Here is a 22,811-nt window from a genome sequence, read left to right as displayed (position 1 = left end):
ATATACCCTTGTGTATGTCTTAAGCTTTATATTATACCCTTGTGTATGTCTTAAACTATATAATATAACCTTGTGTATGTCTTAATATTTATAATATACCCTTGTGTATGTCTTAAACTTTATAATATACCCTTGTGTATGTCTTAAGCTTTATATTATACCCTTGTGTATGTCTTTAACTATATAATATAACCTTGTGTATGTCTTAAACTTTATAATATACCCTTGTGTATGTCTTAAACTCTAATATACGGTACCCTTAAACTCTACTATATTCCAATTAATATTTTGACGTGTAAAATCTACCTTTGTTTCCGTCTTAAAGTGCATTATCTACCTTCACGTAGCATTATACTCACTACAAATCCTACAAATGTTACCCTACGAATTCTCCCACAGAATAAATATAGATTTAAACGCTCTGACGAAGGTAAATATATAACAGGATAACTTTAGTGATAATCAGGAATAATTACACACAAATAAAGACTCTCAAAAACGTACACACAATGACACTAAGATGCAATTTTTCACAAACACAGTGACATTAAAATCTATACATTCACACACACACGATGGCACTAAGAGTTCAGTCATTCACATACACATAATAATGGTGCCCCTCGGGTAACGAGGATGGCCGGCCCAAGGACCACCTAGGCGTGAATTTGTTTAAGGCATAGAAGCTGTCGCCAACACAACAACCACATCCTAAGTTAACGAGTTGCATGACCCAGTGTCAAGGAATAGTCCGAGAAGACCGGACAACTCGCCAACTGCACTGGCTAACCATTACCCCGGAACACGATCCGCAATTCGATTAACATCCAGCTTCCCAATTACTGCTGGGTAGACAGAGGCAAATGGCGTAAAGAAACTTACCCTTAGTTACACACACACACACGCACACACACACACACACACATACACACAAAGATTAGAACAATATTAAAGGCGCTATTTTATATAAGCGGATATATTAAGTCAGTAAAGCCTTTCACCAGTATTCCTATTTTGTATTCAACAACTGTAAAAACTGAGAAAAAAAAACAAGAAAAAGAAGAAAAAATCCAATTCCGAACAGGATATTACCGGGGCAGCAAAACGGTGTTGTATTTAATTCCAAATATACAAAAGTCAGCGAAGTGCAACACCACAAAACTTGTTTCAAAACGTCAGCCACGAATGTCACGGTTGTCCAGCTTGTCGTGGAAGTGAAGGGGTTTACCTGTGGGGGCTGGTGGGGCAGCAGAACCACACTGGCCCAGTACTGATATACCCAAACACTAAAAAAAAAATATGTTTGAATAACTAAAAACTCAACCAAATAACATACATTTATACACAAATAATGTAAATTACCAGATAAAGAACATATGAATAATGTAAATATGCACATAATATATATAGATGAATGAAGGAAATATAAATAAAAGAAGTGGTATAAAGGAAAGTAGATGAAGAACTGAGTAATTGGCTGAGTACACGGAATTCACTATTTAAATAATGCGATGAATAAACAGATAAATAAATTGAATAATTGAGAAATATAGCAATGGAGAAATGTAAATACAGAAAGATAAACAGATAAACAGACATAGAGAGAGAGAGAGAGAGAGAGAGAGAGAGAGAGACAGAGAGGAGATGGAGACAATGATAAGATAGAGAAAGAAAGTAAGAGAGAGAGTGAGAGAAGAGTGAGTATGGGAGAAAGAGAGAGGGAGTATGTAGGCTCGAGGTGTTAGTGTACAGTAGAGGCGTCCTGGATGCATGCATAAACAGAGATCAGTTTTAGGATGTTTGTAATGTAACCACGGATAAATTATACATACATAGTGATAATTACGTGTGTGTGTGTGTGTGTGTGTGTGTGTGTGTGTGTGTGTGTGTGTGTGTGTGTACATTAAACACGATCAAAAGGAATGAAGAAATGACTAGGGTGGAGAACCGTCACAAATAACCGGAGATAAAACACCTGACATGTGGAACACCGTGACTACATTACTCATCTGATTACGATTATGATTCAAAGCAGGGTTTTTTTTTCTCTTCTTCTGGGTGGGTCATGGATTACTCCAGAGTGCTCGAGTATAAGAATAAAAGACTCGGGGTTAAGACTGTAACATTGTGTTAACTTAGTGTTACGTGTTGGGGCACAATATAAATACGACTGAAAACTATTTTAGGTTGTAAATGTTTGAGTCTCAGTATTTTAGAGACATTAAGAATGTCATGCTGATTTAAGGCACCTCCTTTATCTTCCTAGGAAATTAATTTCAAACTAATCAAAGTCTGATAGATGATATTCCGATACAGACACATTATTTGAATTACTGTACCTTTACTGTTTTGTAAATAAATCTGGCTATGAATAATATTAATAACAATTATAAACAATCAGATTAGACTCGCAAAGTCACACGTATTATTTTGTTTGAAAAATAGGCCTTATGGACCGATTTTTTCACAAAACGTGCAAGCTTCCTCCATCTATTGGTAAAATCATGAACTAAACGTTGACCTAACCAATGGGACCACAGCCCGGGAACTGTTTAGCTCATGGTCACGGAGAAGACTTGTCCAATGGCCTTCCAGTGGTGACGTATTTCTGGCACAAAACAAGTCTGTCTAACTACATGTGTAGTTACCCATTGTCAATAGAAGACGTTACCATACATCATATTGTTTTCTTATACGACTGAACAGTTCCAGAATGTTTCAGGAAATGTAATGACGTGTGTTTTATGTACCTACGTCATCCTTCACGAGTTACTACACTATAAATGAGCTGGCGGAGGTACTGAGACGTTGATCTTATGGAGTCGTGCTTAGATACACCGAAATATACAGGAGAAAAACTCCAATTTTACGACCATCTGTGGGTAAGAATTTCTTATAGAAAAATAATTTATCTACATCGATCAGAGGAAACTAATATTAATTATATTACCACTTTTACTCATAATAATAATAATAATACGAACGGACAGATAACATCACAGGGTAAATATATATCCTGCGAGACTTTACCGTATATATAGTCTGATACAAGTGATACAAAAACATGTAAAAAGTTTAACGATTGTCAGTCTAATAAAAATGTTGCAGGAGAGTTGCCATGGTGGTGAATGATGAAGAATGTTACCAAGTGTGGCGTAATGGTTGAGAGTATAATGACGAGGTGAATAACTGTGAATGAACGAGAGGAAACAACTCAATATACACACACAGACAAACACCATATACAAAATTACACAAATTATCATTTCATAACCAAATTGTCTAGTTTTATAAAGGTAACATAAGATAAAAAATATATATATAACATTGTAATTCAGTTTGCGTGGACCACAACAATGAACCAAGTGTTTGCTATACGTTTATGTAAGTCTTGGTTTAACGTGATAATGTTTTAAGTAATTACCAATCTCCTCATATTAAATATTACTTGTGATGAGATAATGAGTTGAAAATTAGCTGAGAATTTTATCAGATCAGAGTAAGAATGAATAAGATCCGTATATATCTTATACTGTGTTCTCATTTCCACATAAGAAATATCTATTCGAATAAATTTCCTGATCTCCAAATACGATTATTTTACTCACCCCGTAGTGTTCTGATCTCCACACATGCGATAGTATGGAATGAAGAAATTACTCAAGGCGTATCAGCATCAGATGTCTTAAAAGCCGTGTTGCAAGAATCGAGGGCGAGCTTTCTACTGTGTGTGTGTGTGTGTGTGTGTGTGTGTGTGTGTCTACATTGTTGTGTATGTGACTTTAGTGTGTGTGTGTGTTCATCTCTTTATGTGTGTAGGTTTACGTGTTTCCTCTCTTTTATTCATACAGTTCCTCATTTCGTCATTATACTCTCAACCATTTCGCCAACCTTGGTAACATTGTTCATCATCCACCACCATGGCAACTCTCCTGTAACATCTTCACTATATTGACAATTTTTAAAGCTTCGATGTATTTTTTTTACAACTTGTATTAATGACAATATTTATGTATCGTAAAAATGTCGTATGTTTAATATTTACCCTGCTCCTATATATTATTTTGAGGAGTACTGTAGTAGCAGTAGCCACACCTTCGCCACCATTTTATTACCTTAAAATTAAATATCCTAATACATAAGTAACAGTTAGCAGAATAATTCATTTTGTTTCACTTGAATATTTTTAAAGGTAAAAGATGGTCGTAAAATTGGAGTTTTTCTACTTTATATTTCGGTGTATCTGAACACGACTCCACAAGATCAACGTCTCAGTACCTCCGCCAGCTCATGTATATTGTAGGTAATGAAAGCTGTGGTTAATTACATGCCAATTACATAAATAAATATATCCTTACCGGCTTGTAGATAGAGTTCTGTGGGTACGTCAAGCTGATGATGAGAGCTCTTACCATATCCACGGACGAGAACAAAGTGTGGTTTCCACATCAATCGAGGGTCCCATGTTTATTTTCCACTTAATTTATTACCTACAATCCATTTATACTATTCATTATCTGTTGATATATACTAATGGAGAAAAAATTATTAAGTCCTTTACATTTTAAATGCATTTCTTGAACAATGAGGAATATATCATGGCGTCTCGGTGACGTAGAATGTTGACAGTCTCTCCTCATGACGTCACCAACTGTCATATGTTTTCCCCGTTAGCAGACGATATTCCTTAAGACGGTAGCCCTGCCACCGAGGTGACGTATTCCGTAAACAAAGAGACCATATCAACGCCCTCTGCCTCAGAGGCCCGTAACTAACACACACACACCAAAAGCTCGAGTTTTCCTATATTTCATATTACATAATTTTTGTCTCGGTGTCACTTGATACTCCTGCTCATGCTCAGAGTTTTGAATTTTGTGACTCGCAAGATGGCTTCTGTGTGCACCGGTGTTCTTCCTCAGCTTGGCAAACCATTCATCGTGTATTTGAAAACGAAGCCGCTGACACTGACATATTTTTAATGCTCAAGATATTTTACCAATCTCTGTGAAGTGCTACAGTTGTTCATCTGTAAAATATAGAACGATTGTGGAAGTATATCAAGAGTTGGGTGCTTTGTGCCGGCAAGAAGAAGGAACATCACCAACAATATTTTGCTCTGTACATTCTCCAAGCAGAAGACAACACTCACTTCCGCCAACAAGTAGCATCACTTTATCCTCTAGCATCTGTTAATTAAGGTAAGTCTTTTACACAACGGAGGTTAGGTCAAGTCCTTCTGATTTTTCTGTTTATGGGGTTTCGTTTATTTTTTGTCGTGTAATTTTATTATAATATTAGCTTGCTCTCACATTAGTGATTTGTGTACAAAGTCGCCAGGCGTGAATAGCTCCAACTGATGGGACATTCCCGACTATGCGCCGTGCTGTTTACCTGGCGCTGTAAGAAGCTCCATCTATGGGTTGAAAATCAAAACCGAACCAGAGGACTCACAAGGTTCGCTCCAATGGTTCATTCTGATTGCCGAGGACACGGACTTTTTGAGTTGACTGTACGTGTGTTTATGTTCCGGAAAAATAGGGTTTTATTAGAGAAAGCGAGAAAAATAAGTAGGTCATTCTGCAATAACCGGTCCTTAGTGAAACACAGTGGAGATGTATTCATAGGGCATCATCGAGACATGTACAGTCGATAAACTGCTGACACTTTAATGGCTCGAGAGACAAGGCTGGTGAGCAGTAATCCTTTAGTTAACAGTTCACACACGTAGGACCGGATTTCGAACCCGAGTCATAAAGTTATTAGACATCCACTCAGACATTCACTCCACCCACGCCGGTAGTGACGTAATCATTAAAAAATAAATAATCTTTGATAAACTGCACCTCGACTTGGTGGTCACTTGAGGATATTATAAGGTTAAAGGAAACAAAAACACAATGTATATGGAAGTGATCTCTCAAACGACACTTGAGTCGAGAGTTCCTTGAAGTCTTAATTCCACGTTGATATTAGTAATGAAAACAGCCAGAGGAAAAGCTGTTGTCTAATTGGCTATATATCTTCGCCTTGGTTTCTTATTGGTTGAATTTTTGTTTGGCATATTATTTCGTCACGGACAAAAGTGCTTTCCCTTGGTGAAACCGAGTAGCGGGAATGAGACTCCGAACTGAGTTACCCTGACTATCATCTGGTGTGGGTGTGTTGTTTCATCTCATTTGGGGTCGATACTGCTTCATATTGGGAGGGCTCGAACTTTTGACCCCGACTGTACCTGGTAACCCCTAGTGAAGAATCATAAATTATGAATTTGTCTATTTTCAACGATGATTGAGATTGGTTGTCGTAATTTTGTTTGTATTTGTCGGGAAGAAAAGGTTTACGATCGATAAGGTACTATACAAATATTCAATTCAGTATTGTTACTAGAGATCCTTACAAACCCTTTATTCTTACAACGACTAACGAATATTTTCCCCCAAATTGTCTAGAAACCACATTTCATACTTTGAAGTGCAAGGATATCAAATGTAAAGTTGTTCAATTCAATAATACAATCAACAACACCATGAACACGGGATCGAACACCACATGAAATTGATTCCCATGTCTCATTTGGTATTACGCATTTGTAGTAAAATCCTAAACGTTTGTTGTTAATGATACACCAGACTACACGTTCAGAATCCTCTCTCTCTCTCTCTCTCTCTCTCTCTCTCTCCGGAACAAAATTCATTAAATAGTTAAAAAAAATCGTGAAATATGGACAGTTTTCTTGTCATGTCTTTGAGGGGTTCAATGTCCGTTTGAGAGGATTTCATTTGATGTTTTCTCTTTTATAGCGATAATGAATTTAATAATAATCATCGAAACGTAATATCAATCGTGGACGACTTGTTAACAAATTATATACTAAATGCACTTCCACCAGGCTATTTTTCTTTGCCACAGAATTGATCTTGACATCAGTTGAATAAATTACAAGAGGATTTTTTTGGCATTACTTCTTCAGACACGACTAACTGATTGTTTTTAATGCTAGGAACACGTCTCACTTCATACTGACGACGACTGTGAAGGTTCATGAGTACAACACAGTCATTATGGTCAGGATTAGGTACTAAATAAATTAAAATTGTTCTAAGGAGCGTTTAGGTTAATTTAGCCACGATGATACAACCTATGGGAGTGTGTGACTCTTATACACGATGATTCAGAATAACCTCACCTCTGGAGCATATATTTTGATGTATGAAAATGATTTATATTGTTTATATTTGTTAGTTTTCTCCTTATAAATACAAAGTTAATCATCAGTAAATATAATGACAATACGATTATTTTTACATTCAAAAATATTTTCTCAATTCGCACTAAGATGTTATTTTGACTTTGATTCTAACACTATTATAAACATAAAGAGTTTGTTTGATAATTTAGTGAATGGTAAGACATTATCACTCGTCTATACAAATGTCTATTCATTTATTTCATTCCGTTACTCGAGTAAAGGGCTAAGCCAACGGGCCATCTTATAATACATTAATGTCTGAATAAATGACTGACCACCAAAGTGAGTGTTAAGCAGCTCACATACTCTTGTCATCTGTAAATGGATGACTTAAGCAACAAATAACTAAGGTAATAAACTAAATAATAATCACCTGAGTACCTGTTCAAACATAAAACTAATTAACTTTCCTTTGATTTCACTTTATACAAGAAAAAAAAATTACGAACATAAAATTAGCAAAATGTTACCATTTAAAATCACTGGTGCAGGAAACATTAACTGAGTAACAAGGTGGGAGAGTGACCGAGAGTGGCCGTGAGTGACCGTGGCTCCTCGTATAAACATTCACTACACAAGTTTACACAGCCACTCCAAGTTTCCCCCAGAATACAAAGTCCCTCGTTCTATTTACTCTTCCCAAACCTGCACTGTCTTGAGTACATTGTATACTCGCACTGTATATGTACAATGTATACTTGCACTGTATATGTACATTATATACTTGTACTGGCTATGTATCTCTATATACTATACTTGCCCTGTATATGTACTAGAACACCTTAATTCAATGTGAACATGGTTGTCGATTTTACTACCTACCTACCTGCTCACTCACCCACCCACCCACTCACCCACCGACCTACCTACCCACCGACCTACCTACCCACCCACCCACCCCACCCACCCTCACCCACCCACCCACCCACCCACCTATGTCTTGTTACTCTTTTAAAATCATTTGATTGTCTTTACAAAAATCACCGACATTGCCATAACCAAACCTAACCTAAACTAACCTAACCAAACCTAACCTGATCAAATTTATCATTGGGTTCTTTTATCGGTGAAGCAGTTTGAGTAAAAATAATTTATAGCGACAGTACAATTGGTATCAACCAGTGAGACTTACCTGGAAATAAATAAATGTTCATCGAGTATCTGGAAGCATACAGAGGTGACCTAATTAACATTCAACCCTGATCTACTCTCTAAAACCCTTAAGCTCTTGTTGCTCTGCTCTTAAAGGCTCTTGTTTTTTTTTTCTTTCTTGCTTCTTCTTCAGTGTTGCTGTAAGTGATACCAGCAAAGTTGTGTCAGTTTAATAAGAAAATTTGGAAGTTTTGTCTTGTAATATTTCTTGATGGTGAATATTTTATTGTTGTAATCATTATCATCATCATTATCACCATTACTATCATCATCATCATCATCATCATCATCATCATCATCATCATCATCATCATCATCATTATTATCATTATCATCATTATCATCATTACTATCATCATCATCATCATCATCATCATCATCATCATATCATCATCATCATCATCATCATCATCATCATCATTATCATCATCATTATCACCATTACTATCATCATCATCATCATCATCATCATCATCATCATCATCATCATCATCATCATCATTATTATCATTATCATCATTATCATCATTACTATCATCATCATCATCATCATCATCATCATCATTATCATCACCATCATCATCATCATTATCATCATCATCATCATCATTATCACCATTACTATCATCGTCCTTTGTGTATTACGGTTGTTGCTGTGTCGCCCAGTGTTTAAAAGTCCTCGTACATATAATCTCCAACTAACAATTAAATCCAGTTCAGCCTACTAGTCCTGTCTACCTTCACCAGAGCAACTCCTAATATTATTTCCGGGTGTCACCATTGAGAAAAGGGAAACTGAACCTCGTCACTGTTTACTGTGCTATACTCATGCCAGACAGATGTAATTTAATGCGATAAGAATGAGTTACCTTGTTCGTTTATTGTCTTCCTAGTTGTGAGTAAAATGTAACGTGTTTCCCTCAAGAGACAAAAGCTATTCTGTTATATTAAAAAAAAAATCGTCGTTTTAATTTGGCTTCTCTGTTTTATCTGAGTATTTTCTTCTCTTCGTCTATATTTATTTCGTTCCTTTAATCAATTACCTTTCATGTCTCCTCATTATCTTTATTCCCCCTTAATTAATTCTTTCACTCTCGTATGGTAATGAGAGAAATACCTGAGTTAATCGGCAACAAAAAAATTTGTTGGAAGGAACGAGGTACAGTTAGGTTAGGTTAGGTTAGGTTAGGTTAGGTTAGAAAGGGTGCAGTTGATGGTATAGAAAATGAGATCAAATGTTTAGTAAAAAGGTTACATAACAGATATGATGCGTAGAAAGTATAAACATAAATGAAAGGAAGTGAAACAAGATGATTGATGTTGTAAGGAATAAAACTTTTTATGTTACAGGAAATCGTGTAGCTAAGGATTTCACATATTCCCTAAAACGTTCCAAAATTGCCGATAATTTCTAAAACGTTTATAAGTATCTTGTAATGGCTGAAATCATCTTACCTAACCTAACCTATCTAAGCATAGTTAATGGTTAGGTTAGTTAAACAGATTCCCTGTTACAAAATCAGAAACAATGCATTCACTTTAATGTATTCAGTTATTAAATCTGCCACAAACATCTGCACCACCCCGCGGGAACACCTGCCTCCTCCTTCAGTAGACCCACGAGAAAACAGACACGTAGACAGGTGGACCAGCCGTAGGGAACAACATAAGTCATGACGGGAGGTCTTGGGTGTGTGGTCTTCACCCTTCACCGCATTACAAGGCCTCCCTGGTAGTCCACCAGTTAGTAAAGGCTCCTTCAGGAAAAACTACATCAGTACAAGTAATCAACAGCGCCTGGCCTTCTTCTCTTCGCCAGACTAACGTAAAAGTGTTTGCCTTCAGTGGCGCGGCGCTCGTTTGGATTTTAAGCTGTGTACTTTAAGCTGTATGCATTTGTGCGTGTGTGTGTGTGTACGCGGGCAACTGAAAAGGTATATGGATATTCTTAAGACAAACCTGAGGAAGTGCCAAATCGACCCCGTCCCCTGGGAGACGATTACTCCACATCGTAACGCTTGGAGGAGCACCACACGAGAAGGTGTCAATACTTTCGAGTTAGCCAGACTGCAAACCGAGGCAGACATGCACCAACGCCAGAAAGACGCTGCCGCTGCCCCTCCCGCACTAAATGTTGCCCCCCACATGTGCAACATCTATGATCGACCCTGCCGGTCCCGTATCGGCCTCCTTAGCCCCCTCAAAACTTACCAACCTATGTGACATCCTTAATAACTCATGTCATTGTATCATAGCTGGATGATCGTCATACTCGATTTCGAGTGACAGCAAAGTAAGTAGTTGTGCGCATGTGTGCGCACGCACGCACGCGTGTGTGTGTGTGTGTGTTAGGCCAGACTATCACAAAAAATCCTGCTAATTATTTTTTTTTCTGTAATTATTGCCTTCACTTATGCTTCATGATAATGACTAATTAATACATGATTTAATCCACTTACTACCACGTACGTTACATAAAATACAACCACCAGGTGTAATTAATTAACTCCGAGCGAATAAATAATAAAGTAAACAATTAGAGCGCGCGGTAAATGAACGTTAATTAACCAGGGTTGTTGGGTGGCCAGGTGAGGAGGACGCTAATAAGGCCAACGAGGTAATAAGTTTAATGAACAAGTGCCGACAGGTGGTTCAGGTAGCCAGTGGGTGGTAACTATATAAAGTAAAGAATGGTTTAATTGATATTGTAATAAAGCCGCTGGTGGTAACTATGGGTGTGGGATCTCTCTCTGTCGGCTGTCACTAGAGAGAGGCAATGGTGTGTGGTGGTAGGTGGTGGCGGCACATGTGATGGTGAATATATGGTTCACTAACTTCTTGATCATGTATGGTGGTGGAGGAGGAATAATGGGTAGTTGTTTTTAGGGACAAGGTAAGACATCATAGCAGCTGATGATGGCGTAACACAATAGGGAAAAATTATCTTCCTTCTCCCCACCTCCCCCTCCCTCCCTCTCCCCACCTCCCCCTCCCTCCCTCTCCCCGTGTAGGTGTAATAGGAAGATGCAATTACCTACTACAAGGGAATTATCAATATACTATCAGAGCAAAATTACCCCATCTGATACAACAACCTCTACCGTACTGTCAAGTGTCTGGATATTATTATAGATCTTAATGGGATCCCCTATCTAACCTACACCTATCCATCACGTCTGGGGCCCATTTGGATTAGGACCTAATAGGATCTAGGTCCATTAGGATTGAGGTCCATTAAGTGTTCCAAGGTAAAGTGAAGTCAGGTGATCGATTTTTACAGGTGTTTCAAGGTGGATAAAAAAAATTAATCTGTGATATCAGCTGATTTCGTTCCTTTTAATGAAGTGTATTAACAAGTGTCTCTATTTTTACATTACGATTTGTAGTGTACTTAGGCCTACATAGATAGACATAGAAGAGGAGGGCAGTGTGTGGCGCGGGGGGGGGAGGGAGGTGTATAACTCAAGATAGTAAGATATACCTGTATGATAGGTAAGGGTTGCATACCTGGACCGTAAGCATGTCAAAAGGGTGTGGTAGGGGAGTGTGTTAGATGGGTGTGGTAGGTAAGTCTGGTAGGTGGATGTAATAGGTAGTCGTATGTCAGTGGGTGTGGTAGGTGGTCGGGAAGATGGAGGGGGTCAAATGGGTGAGGAGGGGGTCAAATGGGTGAAGGTAGGTAGGTGCGTTAGGTTGCTGGGTGCGTTTGGGTGGGTGCGTTCGGGTGGGTGGGTGCGTTCGGGTGGGTGGGTGCGTTAGGGTTGCTGGGTGTGTTCGGGTGGGTGGGTGCGTTCGGGTGGGTGGGTGCATTTAATCATGATTTTTAACTCCTTAAAAATCGGTGTTCGAGAAATATTACAGTGAACACTACACAGAGGCTACATCTGTGGGGGGGGGGAGGAACAGGCCAAGGACTGCGAGAAGGTAACTCAGAGGGCAATAAATAGATAAGAGAACAGACGCAAAGAAAGATAGATAGAGAGAGAGAAAAAACAGAAACAGAGGGAGGCAGATAGAGAAAGAGGCATAATGATTAAGAGAGAAGAGGAAAGAAGGAGAGACAGATGAGGGAAGAAAATGAGAAAAACAACGAGAGAAAGAAAGAAGGGCAGAGATAAAGAGAGATTATAGGGTGTGGTCAAAAAGACTAGAGTAAGACCTCTGAGGTGGTCTTAACGTGGGTCACGAGGTGTATCAAGAAGGTGTATGATAAGAGCATCAGAACGGCCTTTGGGGTGTATCCTAGATCATGGGGTGTAGCCTAGGTCATGGGGTGTAGCCTAGGTCATGGGGTGTAGCCTAGGTCATGGGGTGTAGCCTAGGTCATGGGGTGTAGCCTAGGTCATGGGGTGTAGCCTGGTAGGGTCATGGGGTGTAGCCTAGGTCATGGGGTGTAGCCCCTAGTATCATGGCTAGGTCATATCTAGGTCATGGGGTGTAGTAGGGGTGCATAGGGGTGGTCATGGGGGGCCTAGGTCATGGGTGTATAGTCATGTCATGGGGTGTAGCCTCAGTCATGGGGTGTAGCTGGGTCATGGGGTGTGGCCTAGATCATGGGGTGTAGCCTCAGGTCATGGGGTGTAGCCCATGGTGTAGGATCATGGGGTGTAGCTCAGGTCATGGGGTGTAGCCCCATGGGGGTGTATGGGGGTGTGGCCTAGGTCATGGGGTGTAGCCTAGGTCCCAGGTCATGGGGTGTAGCTAGGTCTAGGTCATGGGGTGTAGCAGGTCTAGCCTTCATGGGGTGTAGCCTAGGTCATGGGGTGTAGCCTAGATCATGGGGTGTAGCCTAGATCATGGGGTGTAGCCTAGGTCATGGGGTGTAGCCTAGGTCATGAACATCTCAGGGATCCAGTGCTGTAATTCAAACAGCTCATTACATTAACTTAAATAACTACAAAACTATTTAAGAAGTATAGTCTAATTATCACTATGTCCATACTAACTCAAAATTGACTGGAAAACATAAGCAAGATTGCCCTTTATAAAGCTCCGAAATAAGTCTCAGAATAGATGTATATGTCGTGAGAGAGAGAGAGAGAGAGAGAGAGAGAGAGAGAGATAATATGAGGTAACGCCCTGGTGGTGGGAGTAACAAGCTGCCTCTTTTACCAGTACAAGAGATTGATGGACGAGGGCGTGCAGGACACAGGTGTTAAATAACCTTGTTTGGTTTAGAGAGAGCGACTACGTGTTGGCTCTGGAGTGAGTGAGTCCATCTTCTGTATTAGCTAACGAGGGGAAGGAGGGATCGTTGATGTTCTTGGTCATGGTGATATATTACTTCTCTTTTGGATCACATGAAAATTAACCAACTCATTTTATCTCACCTGTTGGTTTAAACACACTAACGCTATTTGTTGGTTAGGTTAGGTTAGGTTAGGTTAGGTTAGATTAGGTTAATCTTAAGGTAAAATAAGCTGGAATGCCTAATCCAGTTAATTCCATAGACTAGACAAGAGTTTTGTTCAATAGTGGGAACAAAGGATCCACTTTTTACGTAAAGGGGAAGATATAAAAACTCAAGAGAAGTCATCAGACAATGGATGGAGAATAAAGTAATGACTTACGCATCTATAAGACTTAACGTAAAAAAGATGAATTGAAAGAGCGGAGGAGGAGAGGTGGAGGGTGACGAAAGCGGCAGAGGAACGGCCCAGATGGAGGAGGATTGTGGAGTGGACAGAGAACAATGTGCGACACTTTAAGATAAAGAAACATGAAATGAAGAAAATGGCAATGGGTCACAGTTTAGAGTGGCGCAGACAGGAGATTGTATGAGAGTCTCAGTGCGTTATATTAGTTGATTTTCCAGCTTCCTTTGTTTTATATCCACAAGGAGAATTTACCTTTATTTTTAGGCTACAGTGAATTTTTGTCCATGGACTGTGTGCGTTTGCGTTATGTAGAATTCATGAAATTATCAAAATCTTACGAGGGTCTTAATAATATTCAAATTTAATTAACTTCGAATACAGGAATCATTTTACTTACCGGATATTGGTGGAAAGACACAACCTACCGTAAAACGCTGAGATCCAATGAATCACGAGTTTCCATTCACAAGATAACTGAAGTTCAACAAAACATCGGATTTTTATTGTAGGTCAATGGAGTCCTACACCTCGATTTTTTTTTCTCTTTAAAGCCTTGGGAATCCTACAACACGGTGAGTTTTATTTTAGTATTCGATGGGGACTCTAAAGAATGCAGGGGTCCTCTTGTAGCCTGGAGAGTTCCCACAAAAAGTCTGTATTCTTTCACAATCCTTCGAGAATCCTAAGAGAACGCGGGGGTCCTCCTCCAAGGTAGACCACACAGAGTCCGTACAAACCGGTCGGCGGAGATCCGGGAGCAGCTGCAGGAGTGTAAGCCTCTTCATCGGCTCACCGCAAGACCCTTGATAGGATCTTCGACGAGGGCCATTAGCAGGTATGGAAGCTCACCTCCTGCACCGCCGCCACCAAGCACCCCCGCCGACCACTACACCACGCCTCTCAGTCTACGCATTTTTAAAACTATAATTCTGACACGGGAGACGCTTTAAAGGGTCGTATTGTTAATATGTTGCGAGGCTTTACGATCTTGCTCCCTCATAATAGCCTCAAATACACATTCTCGAGTTCGCCTTCTGGATTTCTTCAACCAATACGAGTCTTAAAACCCCATTAGCACGCTTACAGCTATAAATGACACCCGTTGAGTGAAGATTTTGCTGCTGACTGTCGAAGCTGGCGATATTGTGTCTTCTTAAAAGTGGAATAATATATTAATGTCCAGCATCCTTCGGGTCCTAAGCGGTAGGAACCCTCAGAAGGGGCTCCGGCAGGATCTCACTGTGGTGTACTGTTCATCCAGGCAGTTATTCTTTGGGTGAATGTTGAGTCCTGGTGGAGGGTGAGAGGGTGATCCGGTGTGCCAGGGAGGCGTGGTTGGGTGGGTGGGTGTTGGTGGTAGATATGGTGGGTGTGGGTGTAGTGAGGGTGAGTGTGGGTGGTAGTGAGGGTAGGTGTGGGTGGTAGGGAGGGGAAATAATGAAACGGGGTATATCTTCTCGGCTCTACAGAACAGAGATTCAACCCATTAAAAGCCTCGCAGAAACATCACAGAAACATCACTTCTGTATCTGACTTTAGACAGTAATAAAGATTTCACACACACACACACACACACACACACACACACACACAACATCCTGGTCCCAGGCGAATTAACGTTTGTCAAACAACATAAAACCCGCCCGACTTCTTCACTCCCATTGTTCCATCAAGCTCAATACCTTCTCGACCTCGTGTTGATTAATCTATTTACCCCACCACCTGCGCAGTGCGACTTAAAAATACATGCCTCACGCGCACATTCTTTTCGCCGAGCTAATTAAGGTGATGGAGAGGTGAGGTTTAGTCACAGGTAGGAATGTTGAGGCATGAGAGGTGAGGTAGGTTGTGAGGGGAAGAGGGGTGTGAGTGATGAGGGATGGATGGTCAGGGAATGAGTGATGAGGGAGTGAGGGAGGTAAAGGGAGGACTGACAGTGTATGTGATAAGCAAAGATGAGAGATAGGGAGGATGAATGTAGGGTAGAGAGAGAGAGAGAGAGAAACAGAGAACACCATGAGTGCTGAGGGTAGACAAAGGCTTAGAAGGAGGAGCGAGGTAGAGATAAAGATATATAAAGAGAAAGATGACAACAATGAAGAGAGAATGAAGGACTTGAAGCAACCTGAAATTACCCGAATATAAAATATTTCAGTGATCTGTAAAGACTAGCAAATCAAATTCCTCTTCAAGCTGGTGTTATTTTTAGAAGGTGGGAGCTGACGTCACACCACACCTGAAGGAGAGCTCATGGCCACCTGGAGGAGGGTTTACTGGGGCCACCTGGAGGAGGGTTAACTGGGGCCACCTGGAGGAGGGTTAACTGGGGCCACCTGGAGGAGGGTTTACTGGGGCCACCTGGAGGAGGGTTTACTGGGGCCACCTGAAGGAGGGTTTACTGGGGCCACCTGAAGGAGGGTTTTCTGGGGCCACCTGGAAGAGGGACTGGGAGGAGGGTTTACTGGGGCCACCTGGAGGAGGGTTTACTGGGGCCACCTGAGGAGGGTTTACTGGGGCCACCAGGGGCCACCCTTTACTGGGGCCACCTGGAGGAGGTTTACTGGGGCCACCTGGTTTACTGGGGCCAGGAGGGTTTACTGGGGCCACCTGGAGGAGGGACTGGGGCCAGGGCTTACTGGGGCCACCTGAAGGAGGGCCTACCACCACCTGAAGGAGGGTTTACTGGGGCCTTAAGGAGGGTTTACTGGAGCCACCTTAAGGAGGGTTTACTGGGGCCACCTTAAGGAGGGTTTTCTGGGGCCAACTGAAGGAAAAATGAAGAAAATGGGAGAAAGTGGGAAGGAAGAAGGGGGATGAAGGAAGAAAAGTAAGGGCTAAGGAGGAAGATGGAAGAAGAGGGAGGAAGGGAAAGACAGATGAGGGAGAATGATGAAGGACCGTGAGACAAATACAATAAGGAAGAGGAACAAGTGAGGAGCTGAGAATAGGTGGAGGCTAGAGAGAGAGAGAGAGAGAGAGAGAGAGAGAGAGAGAGAGACTGAAGGGTGAATAAAGATGGATGGTATATAAATCAGAGATGGTAGAAGAATACTAATATATCGTAATATATTATAGAGCCTTATGGAAAATCATCATTAATATATAAGACCCGAGGCATGATAACGAAAGATAACAACGGCAGTACAGTACGAACGAGCGAACTTCACCGTTATGATGTCAGGAGAATTAAAAATAAGATTTTTTAAGTAAACAGTGGAAGGTAAATGTAAAGACACAGAGAGAGGTCACAAACACAAAACCACCATTCAACAACATACAATAAACTTTAATAACAAAGGGCAAAACAAAAAAAACAATTGACGAACAAGGAAGAGAAGACAAAGTTCCATAACAAAAATACAAAGTAATCCAAAAACAAAGAGAGAGAGAGAATAGAGAGAAAATAGAATTAAATCAACGAACTAAAATGATAAGAGGATAGAATTAAATGATTTAAATGATCCCGAGTGTAAAATGCAACGTACACACCTCAATTAACTCCTCCCGTTCAATGAGACACGTTACAAAAATTTCCCGAAGGACAGGAAAAAATGACTCCCGAGATCCCAAGTGAGTGATCGACTACTGAGATTGTTTAAAGACAGAAGGAAAAAGGAAAAAAAAAACTGTGTTAAATTAGCTCAAGGAAAAGTAAACAAGAAATAAGAATGTAAATATAATGAGACTGAGATTAATTTACTGTTATTATTTCTTGGGATTATTTTTAGTGTTTTTTTTTTCCTCTCGTAGTTTTATTAAGAGATTATTTTACCTTGGTTGTGTAAAGATAGACAAACTAAAGCTTCCTTCTACACCGAGGAAGTCTTATGTTGTTTTGATTTTAATGTAATTTTTCTTAGTTTCTATATATAAATTAATTTTCTTATATATTTTTAAAAAGTTTATACTTCCTTATACACTGTAAAATAAAAGGTTTTTTTTTAAGATATTCTCAAATTTCATGGTTAATATATATTTATTTGACCTTAACTTTTAAAAATAAACAAATTCATGTTTCCTTCGGTAAGTTATTGTTGTTTTCTTTTCACTTATGATATTTTCTCATTTTCGTAAGATTTTTACTTTTTTTTTTTACCTTCGACGTGTGAAGACAAATAACCCAGACCTTCCCTGCTCACCGGGGAAGGGGAAACCAGTTATCAACAAGGCCGGGAGTGTCAACTAATAATTTTTATCTCAACCACTGTGAAATTAAATTGAGGAACGATGATGAATTATCCACTGGATTTTTCCGACCCGTTGATAAAATAATAGACGTTCAATGATGTAATGTATTTTTCTGCTTCCTAGGGAAAAATTTGTAACTGGGACTTAAGAGTTTCGACTTTCCCTCGATAGTCACCTTGAACTACTTGTTTTTATGACTGGCAGGTGAACTTGGATTACCTGAACATGAGGCATTCTAACGCAAACCTAACCTAACCCCACCACCAGGTTTTTTTAGGGTCATTAATTGAACTTCGAGTGAATTAGCCTGGGACGACCTAATCATCAGGTGTTTCTTTAATTAATGATAACAAGCGTATGAGTAGGCCTATTTACCTAGACTACACACTTTAAATACCTTAATTATTCAGTCACAGTAATACATTATAACAACATCAACACTATCTATATAAAGTTCTCATCGCCTTATTCAGAATCTTATCCACAGTGGTTGTTTACATAGATAACATAGATATAATTTTATGATTCAGAGTGAATTTTAATCTTTAAGTGAATAAATGAATTGATATTTATTGTCATTCAATGTTGGTGATTATTTTTATTTTTTTTTTCAATACTTGGTTTTTATTGATGGACATGACCTCAATCGACAGCTCGACCTAGAAATATTTTAGTCTGTTTCCTGTCACTCCTTCAATCTGGAGATCCTTGGTAACTGTTTTATTCACTTACCACCTATTTATGGCATGTGTTTTAAGGTATAATTTTCCGTATCTAAGTATTACAACACCTCCGACTTTCTTGTGTAATCGATATATTTTGTGTTATTATTGTTTGTACCTCAATCATTAGTGTAAATGGATGAAAATTAACTTTACTTCACCTCAGAACACTTTTGTTATCTGACGTGACCAGTTTCTTTAAATTAGGTTAGATTAGATTAAGTGAGCTGAGGTTAGGTTAGGTTAGTTGAGACCGGAATAGGTTGATTAGTTTAGTAATGATGGTATTCACTTATATTTTGTATTGTGTTCATTCATATATATTTTTTCCTTATTCGTTTAAGATAAAAATATGTTAAATTTATCACTGAGACAAATTATTCCTCAAAATGTATGAAATTTAAACAATGACACGAGAAATAGTCCATCATATCTCACATTATCCAGATCAGGTGATAAATTTATTGTTCTCGTATAACTTTCAACATCAACATCAATTTTGTAACCACCAGCTGCTTAACCTTAAATATTACTAAATACTGTACGAGGATATAAACACGCATGTCAGTAAAGTGAGGTCATGTTAGTTCGACATTAAGGAAGGAGGAAACTAGGAACTGAGCCAAATTTGAGATGAAATAAAAACATTATAAGATTTCTCAGACATCTTAAGTCAGAGAGATTTATATAATTTAAGACAAGTTACTAATTGTAGTTATTATAGGTTACACTAAATACATAACAGAGACTTGGAATTTTGACTCTTAAGTCAACTGAACATATTTTGTTTATATTAGGATGCCCCAACTTCCTTTCACCTTTACGGCTACAAACAAAACCCAAATTGGAATACCTGGAGATTAGTCCCCAATTTACTTCACCTGACGATTAAACACCCTAATTCTTCTTGGGGGGGGGTTAAGTTAGGTTATATTAGGTTAGATTAGGTTTTATTAGGAAAAGTTAGGTTAGGTTGGGTTAGGTTAGGTTAGGTTAGATTAGGTTTTATTAGGATAGGTTAGGTTAGGTTAGGTTAGGGTGTTTAATTTTTCTTAACGTCTCCCAATATATTCCTCGAAATCATAGTTAAGTTACGCCCAGTTGTCTTAAGAGATAAGCGCCAATAGCCTCACCCATCATTTCACCAAGACTACAGAATAGACTACAAAAATCACCACTATGAAACAGAAAAACACTCGTTAATAATCCGCTCCTTCATCAAGTCACCAACAAAGCACCAAGACCCAACAATATTTAGTACAATAGGGTATAGATCACCATCCTTAATCATGGTACACTAGTCCTTAAGGTTATATTTACGGTAATGTAAAGTTAAACCCCACCACAACACCAAGTTAAAGAACACAGGTCACCAAGCTTCTTTTTTTTTAGATATATTCATTATATACACAACACAAGTGGACTAAAATTAAACACATAATATATCAACAACATTTAAGAAGGATTAAGAGTCACCCAAATCTTCAAGGTCTAACAGAACCCAACTCGGCTAAAATTAAACTCAGCACAAGTCACCAAGCATTTAAGAGGGTCTATAAGTCACCAAATATTCAAGATAGATCATATGTCACTGAGACTAAAGAGGGATGTCACAAGTCACCTTTAGATTTAGAGGACACGAGGAATCACCAACATGAAGTATAAAGACTGTAATAATTTCTCTTAATATGTGTACGTGTACTTATATATACTGTATATATATATACGACACTGGAGAATGTTCATTATTTGTGGGCGCTGGAAGGTGAAAAGATATTGAGTATATGTTTGGAGTGTGTGTGTGTGTGTGTGTGTGTGTGTGGTGGAGCGTGTTCGTGTGTGAGCCTCTGGGCAGATATCCTTCTGGTTCCGTCATCGCTCTTCTTGACTGGTCATTCCGTATCCATCAGAAGTTTTATAGACGTTCTCCTCCCCCAGACACCTCCTGAGGGCAGTCCTACGAGGAAACTCACTTCATCTGTGTTCACTACGAGACTTAAATCAGTTATGTGTATGGAATAAGCTCGAGTCTTTGGATTTAAGCATCTTGAACATTAGCTAGACAGTAGTGTGGACCAGAGAGACGTATTTCTCTTACTTTTTAATTGTTGATGCCTTGTGTATTTCTAACCCAGAATACACACTTTAAGACCTCAGCTGTTAGGGTGCAGTAATATATCATTATTATAACATTTGGTCGATTGTCATCACGAAAAGGAACTTCCATTTCCTCATCAACTTTCCTCAGAAGCTCCTCCTTTTCAGTTCTTAAGATGACATTAAGACATCGAAACAACTTCTTGTATAAACCTCCTGTGCTATTACAGCTCACTTACTGTAATAAAGCCCTTACAATAATGCCTCACGTTGACCCATGCAAGACTGACGCGTTAAGCAATTTTTATGTATCTTCAGGAATTCATAGTTGAAGGTGTTTCACAGGTCACCAGAGTCCTCGAGATCATGTTTTCCTTTGATAATAGCTGTGACTGCCCTTGTCTCCCCATGAACACACATTTCACCTTCTAAATGTTCTATATCCAAAGATAATATTTTCTGGATTCTCTGATTTGTATACAGCAGCTTCGAGGTAGCAACAACATACTTATAATGAATACTGGACTACTATGTTTTCTCTTATGTTTTTTAGTTATATGTAGGACCATTAAGTAACAACCTACAAGAATGTGACCTGGGTTTTGTTGTACACCTCCAGCTGTCTAGATCAAGTGGATAGTAAGATACTATAAATCTCAGCCGTCTGGCCCTGGCAATAACCAGAACGAGGAAAATGTTGCCACTCGAGACAACATAATCATAAAAACAAAGGTATGTCGTGAAACCATATTATTTAGTGCTAGTGCATAGATTACATTTACCTTGCACTAATTGGAGTAACATGGGCGTAGTACTGGTCCAATATAGAGAAAGTTTTGACGTATTAAAACCGAATACTAATCAAGTGTATTGACCTCACTGTAAATAGACACAACCTTGAAGAAATAAAACTTGTAATATGTTCTTACCACCCACCCACACACACACACACACACACACACACACACACACACACACACACACTTTATCACCGGTCAGCTGGAGTAATCTTATCAACGGTGATAGTTAAGCGACTCTAGATATAACGACAGGAACCTAAACGCCAGCGGGGCTACACCAGTGAGGAGGCGCCACCATTATCTTACACATACTACGACTCTCGATGTCATCTACAGTATAACGTTATCAAAGGGCCTAAGGATGGTCCAGACACCCTATTAAGAAGCCCCCTGGAGATTTACCTTTACATAAAGTCTTTAGGTGGATGAACACTTAGTCTCACCATCGACTCATCCACAAGAACCTGAATTAAACTTGGCTTAATGATTTACTGTTATAAATATGTGAAAATCCTTGAAGCAGAGTCCGAAAACACGAGTCCACTTAAGGCTGTGACTATAGTTGGGTGGTCTACTGCAGAGAGACGATGGCTGACGGTCGATGTCTGGTAACCGATGCCTGGCCGTGTGTGTAATAATACTAATAAACGGCTTATTAATAGAGTTGCAGCCGGTGGCTTAAAATATACAGACTTACATTTGTGTGTGTGTGTAATAATAATGATAATAATAATAATAATAATAATAATAATAATAATAATAAATAATAAACGGTTTATTGAAAAAGTTCTGCAGCCCGGAGGCTGAAAATACTGTATACATTAGACAAAAATGACTTATTACATGCAAAGACATAGGGTGGGTGGGTCGCTTAACGAAAGATTTCATTACTGAAAGAAGAAGGAACATGAATTGAACATACAAATTATTATAGTTTGCAGCTGATGGCCCGGGCTGGTCTTTTGCTATACTGTATGAGGGCACGTAGGCCATGTGATGCGGT

General features: G+C 39.3%; 1 protein-coding gene across 1 annotated transcript in view; it reads right to left on the bottom strand.

Annotated features, from left to right (window-relative positions):
• Positions 1 to 16,371: 16,371 nt before the first annotated feature.
• LOC121864690 (proline-rich proteoglycan 2-like) overlaps positions 16,372 to 22,811 on the bottom strand; it is a 61,018-nt gene continuing 54,578 nt past the window's right edge. Inside the window, exon 3 of the mRNA XM_042363847.1 lies at positions 16,372 to 16,608. Coding sequence (XP_042219781.1) covers positions 16,372 to 16,608 — 237 coding nt within the window. The remainder of the gene's footprint in view (positions 16,609 to 22,811) is intronic.

Source organism: Homarus americanus, unplaced genomic scaffold (genome assembly GCF_018991925.1).
Source record: "Homarus americanus isolate GMGI-L3 unplaced genomic scaffold, GMGI_Hamer_2.0 scaffold57965, whole genome shotgun sequence".
Classification (NCBI taxonomy): Eukaryota; Metazoa; Arthropoda; class Malacostraca; order Decapoda; family Nephropidae; genus Homarus; species Homarus americanus.
This window is presented reverse-complemented; position numbering and strand designations above follow the sequence as displayed.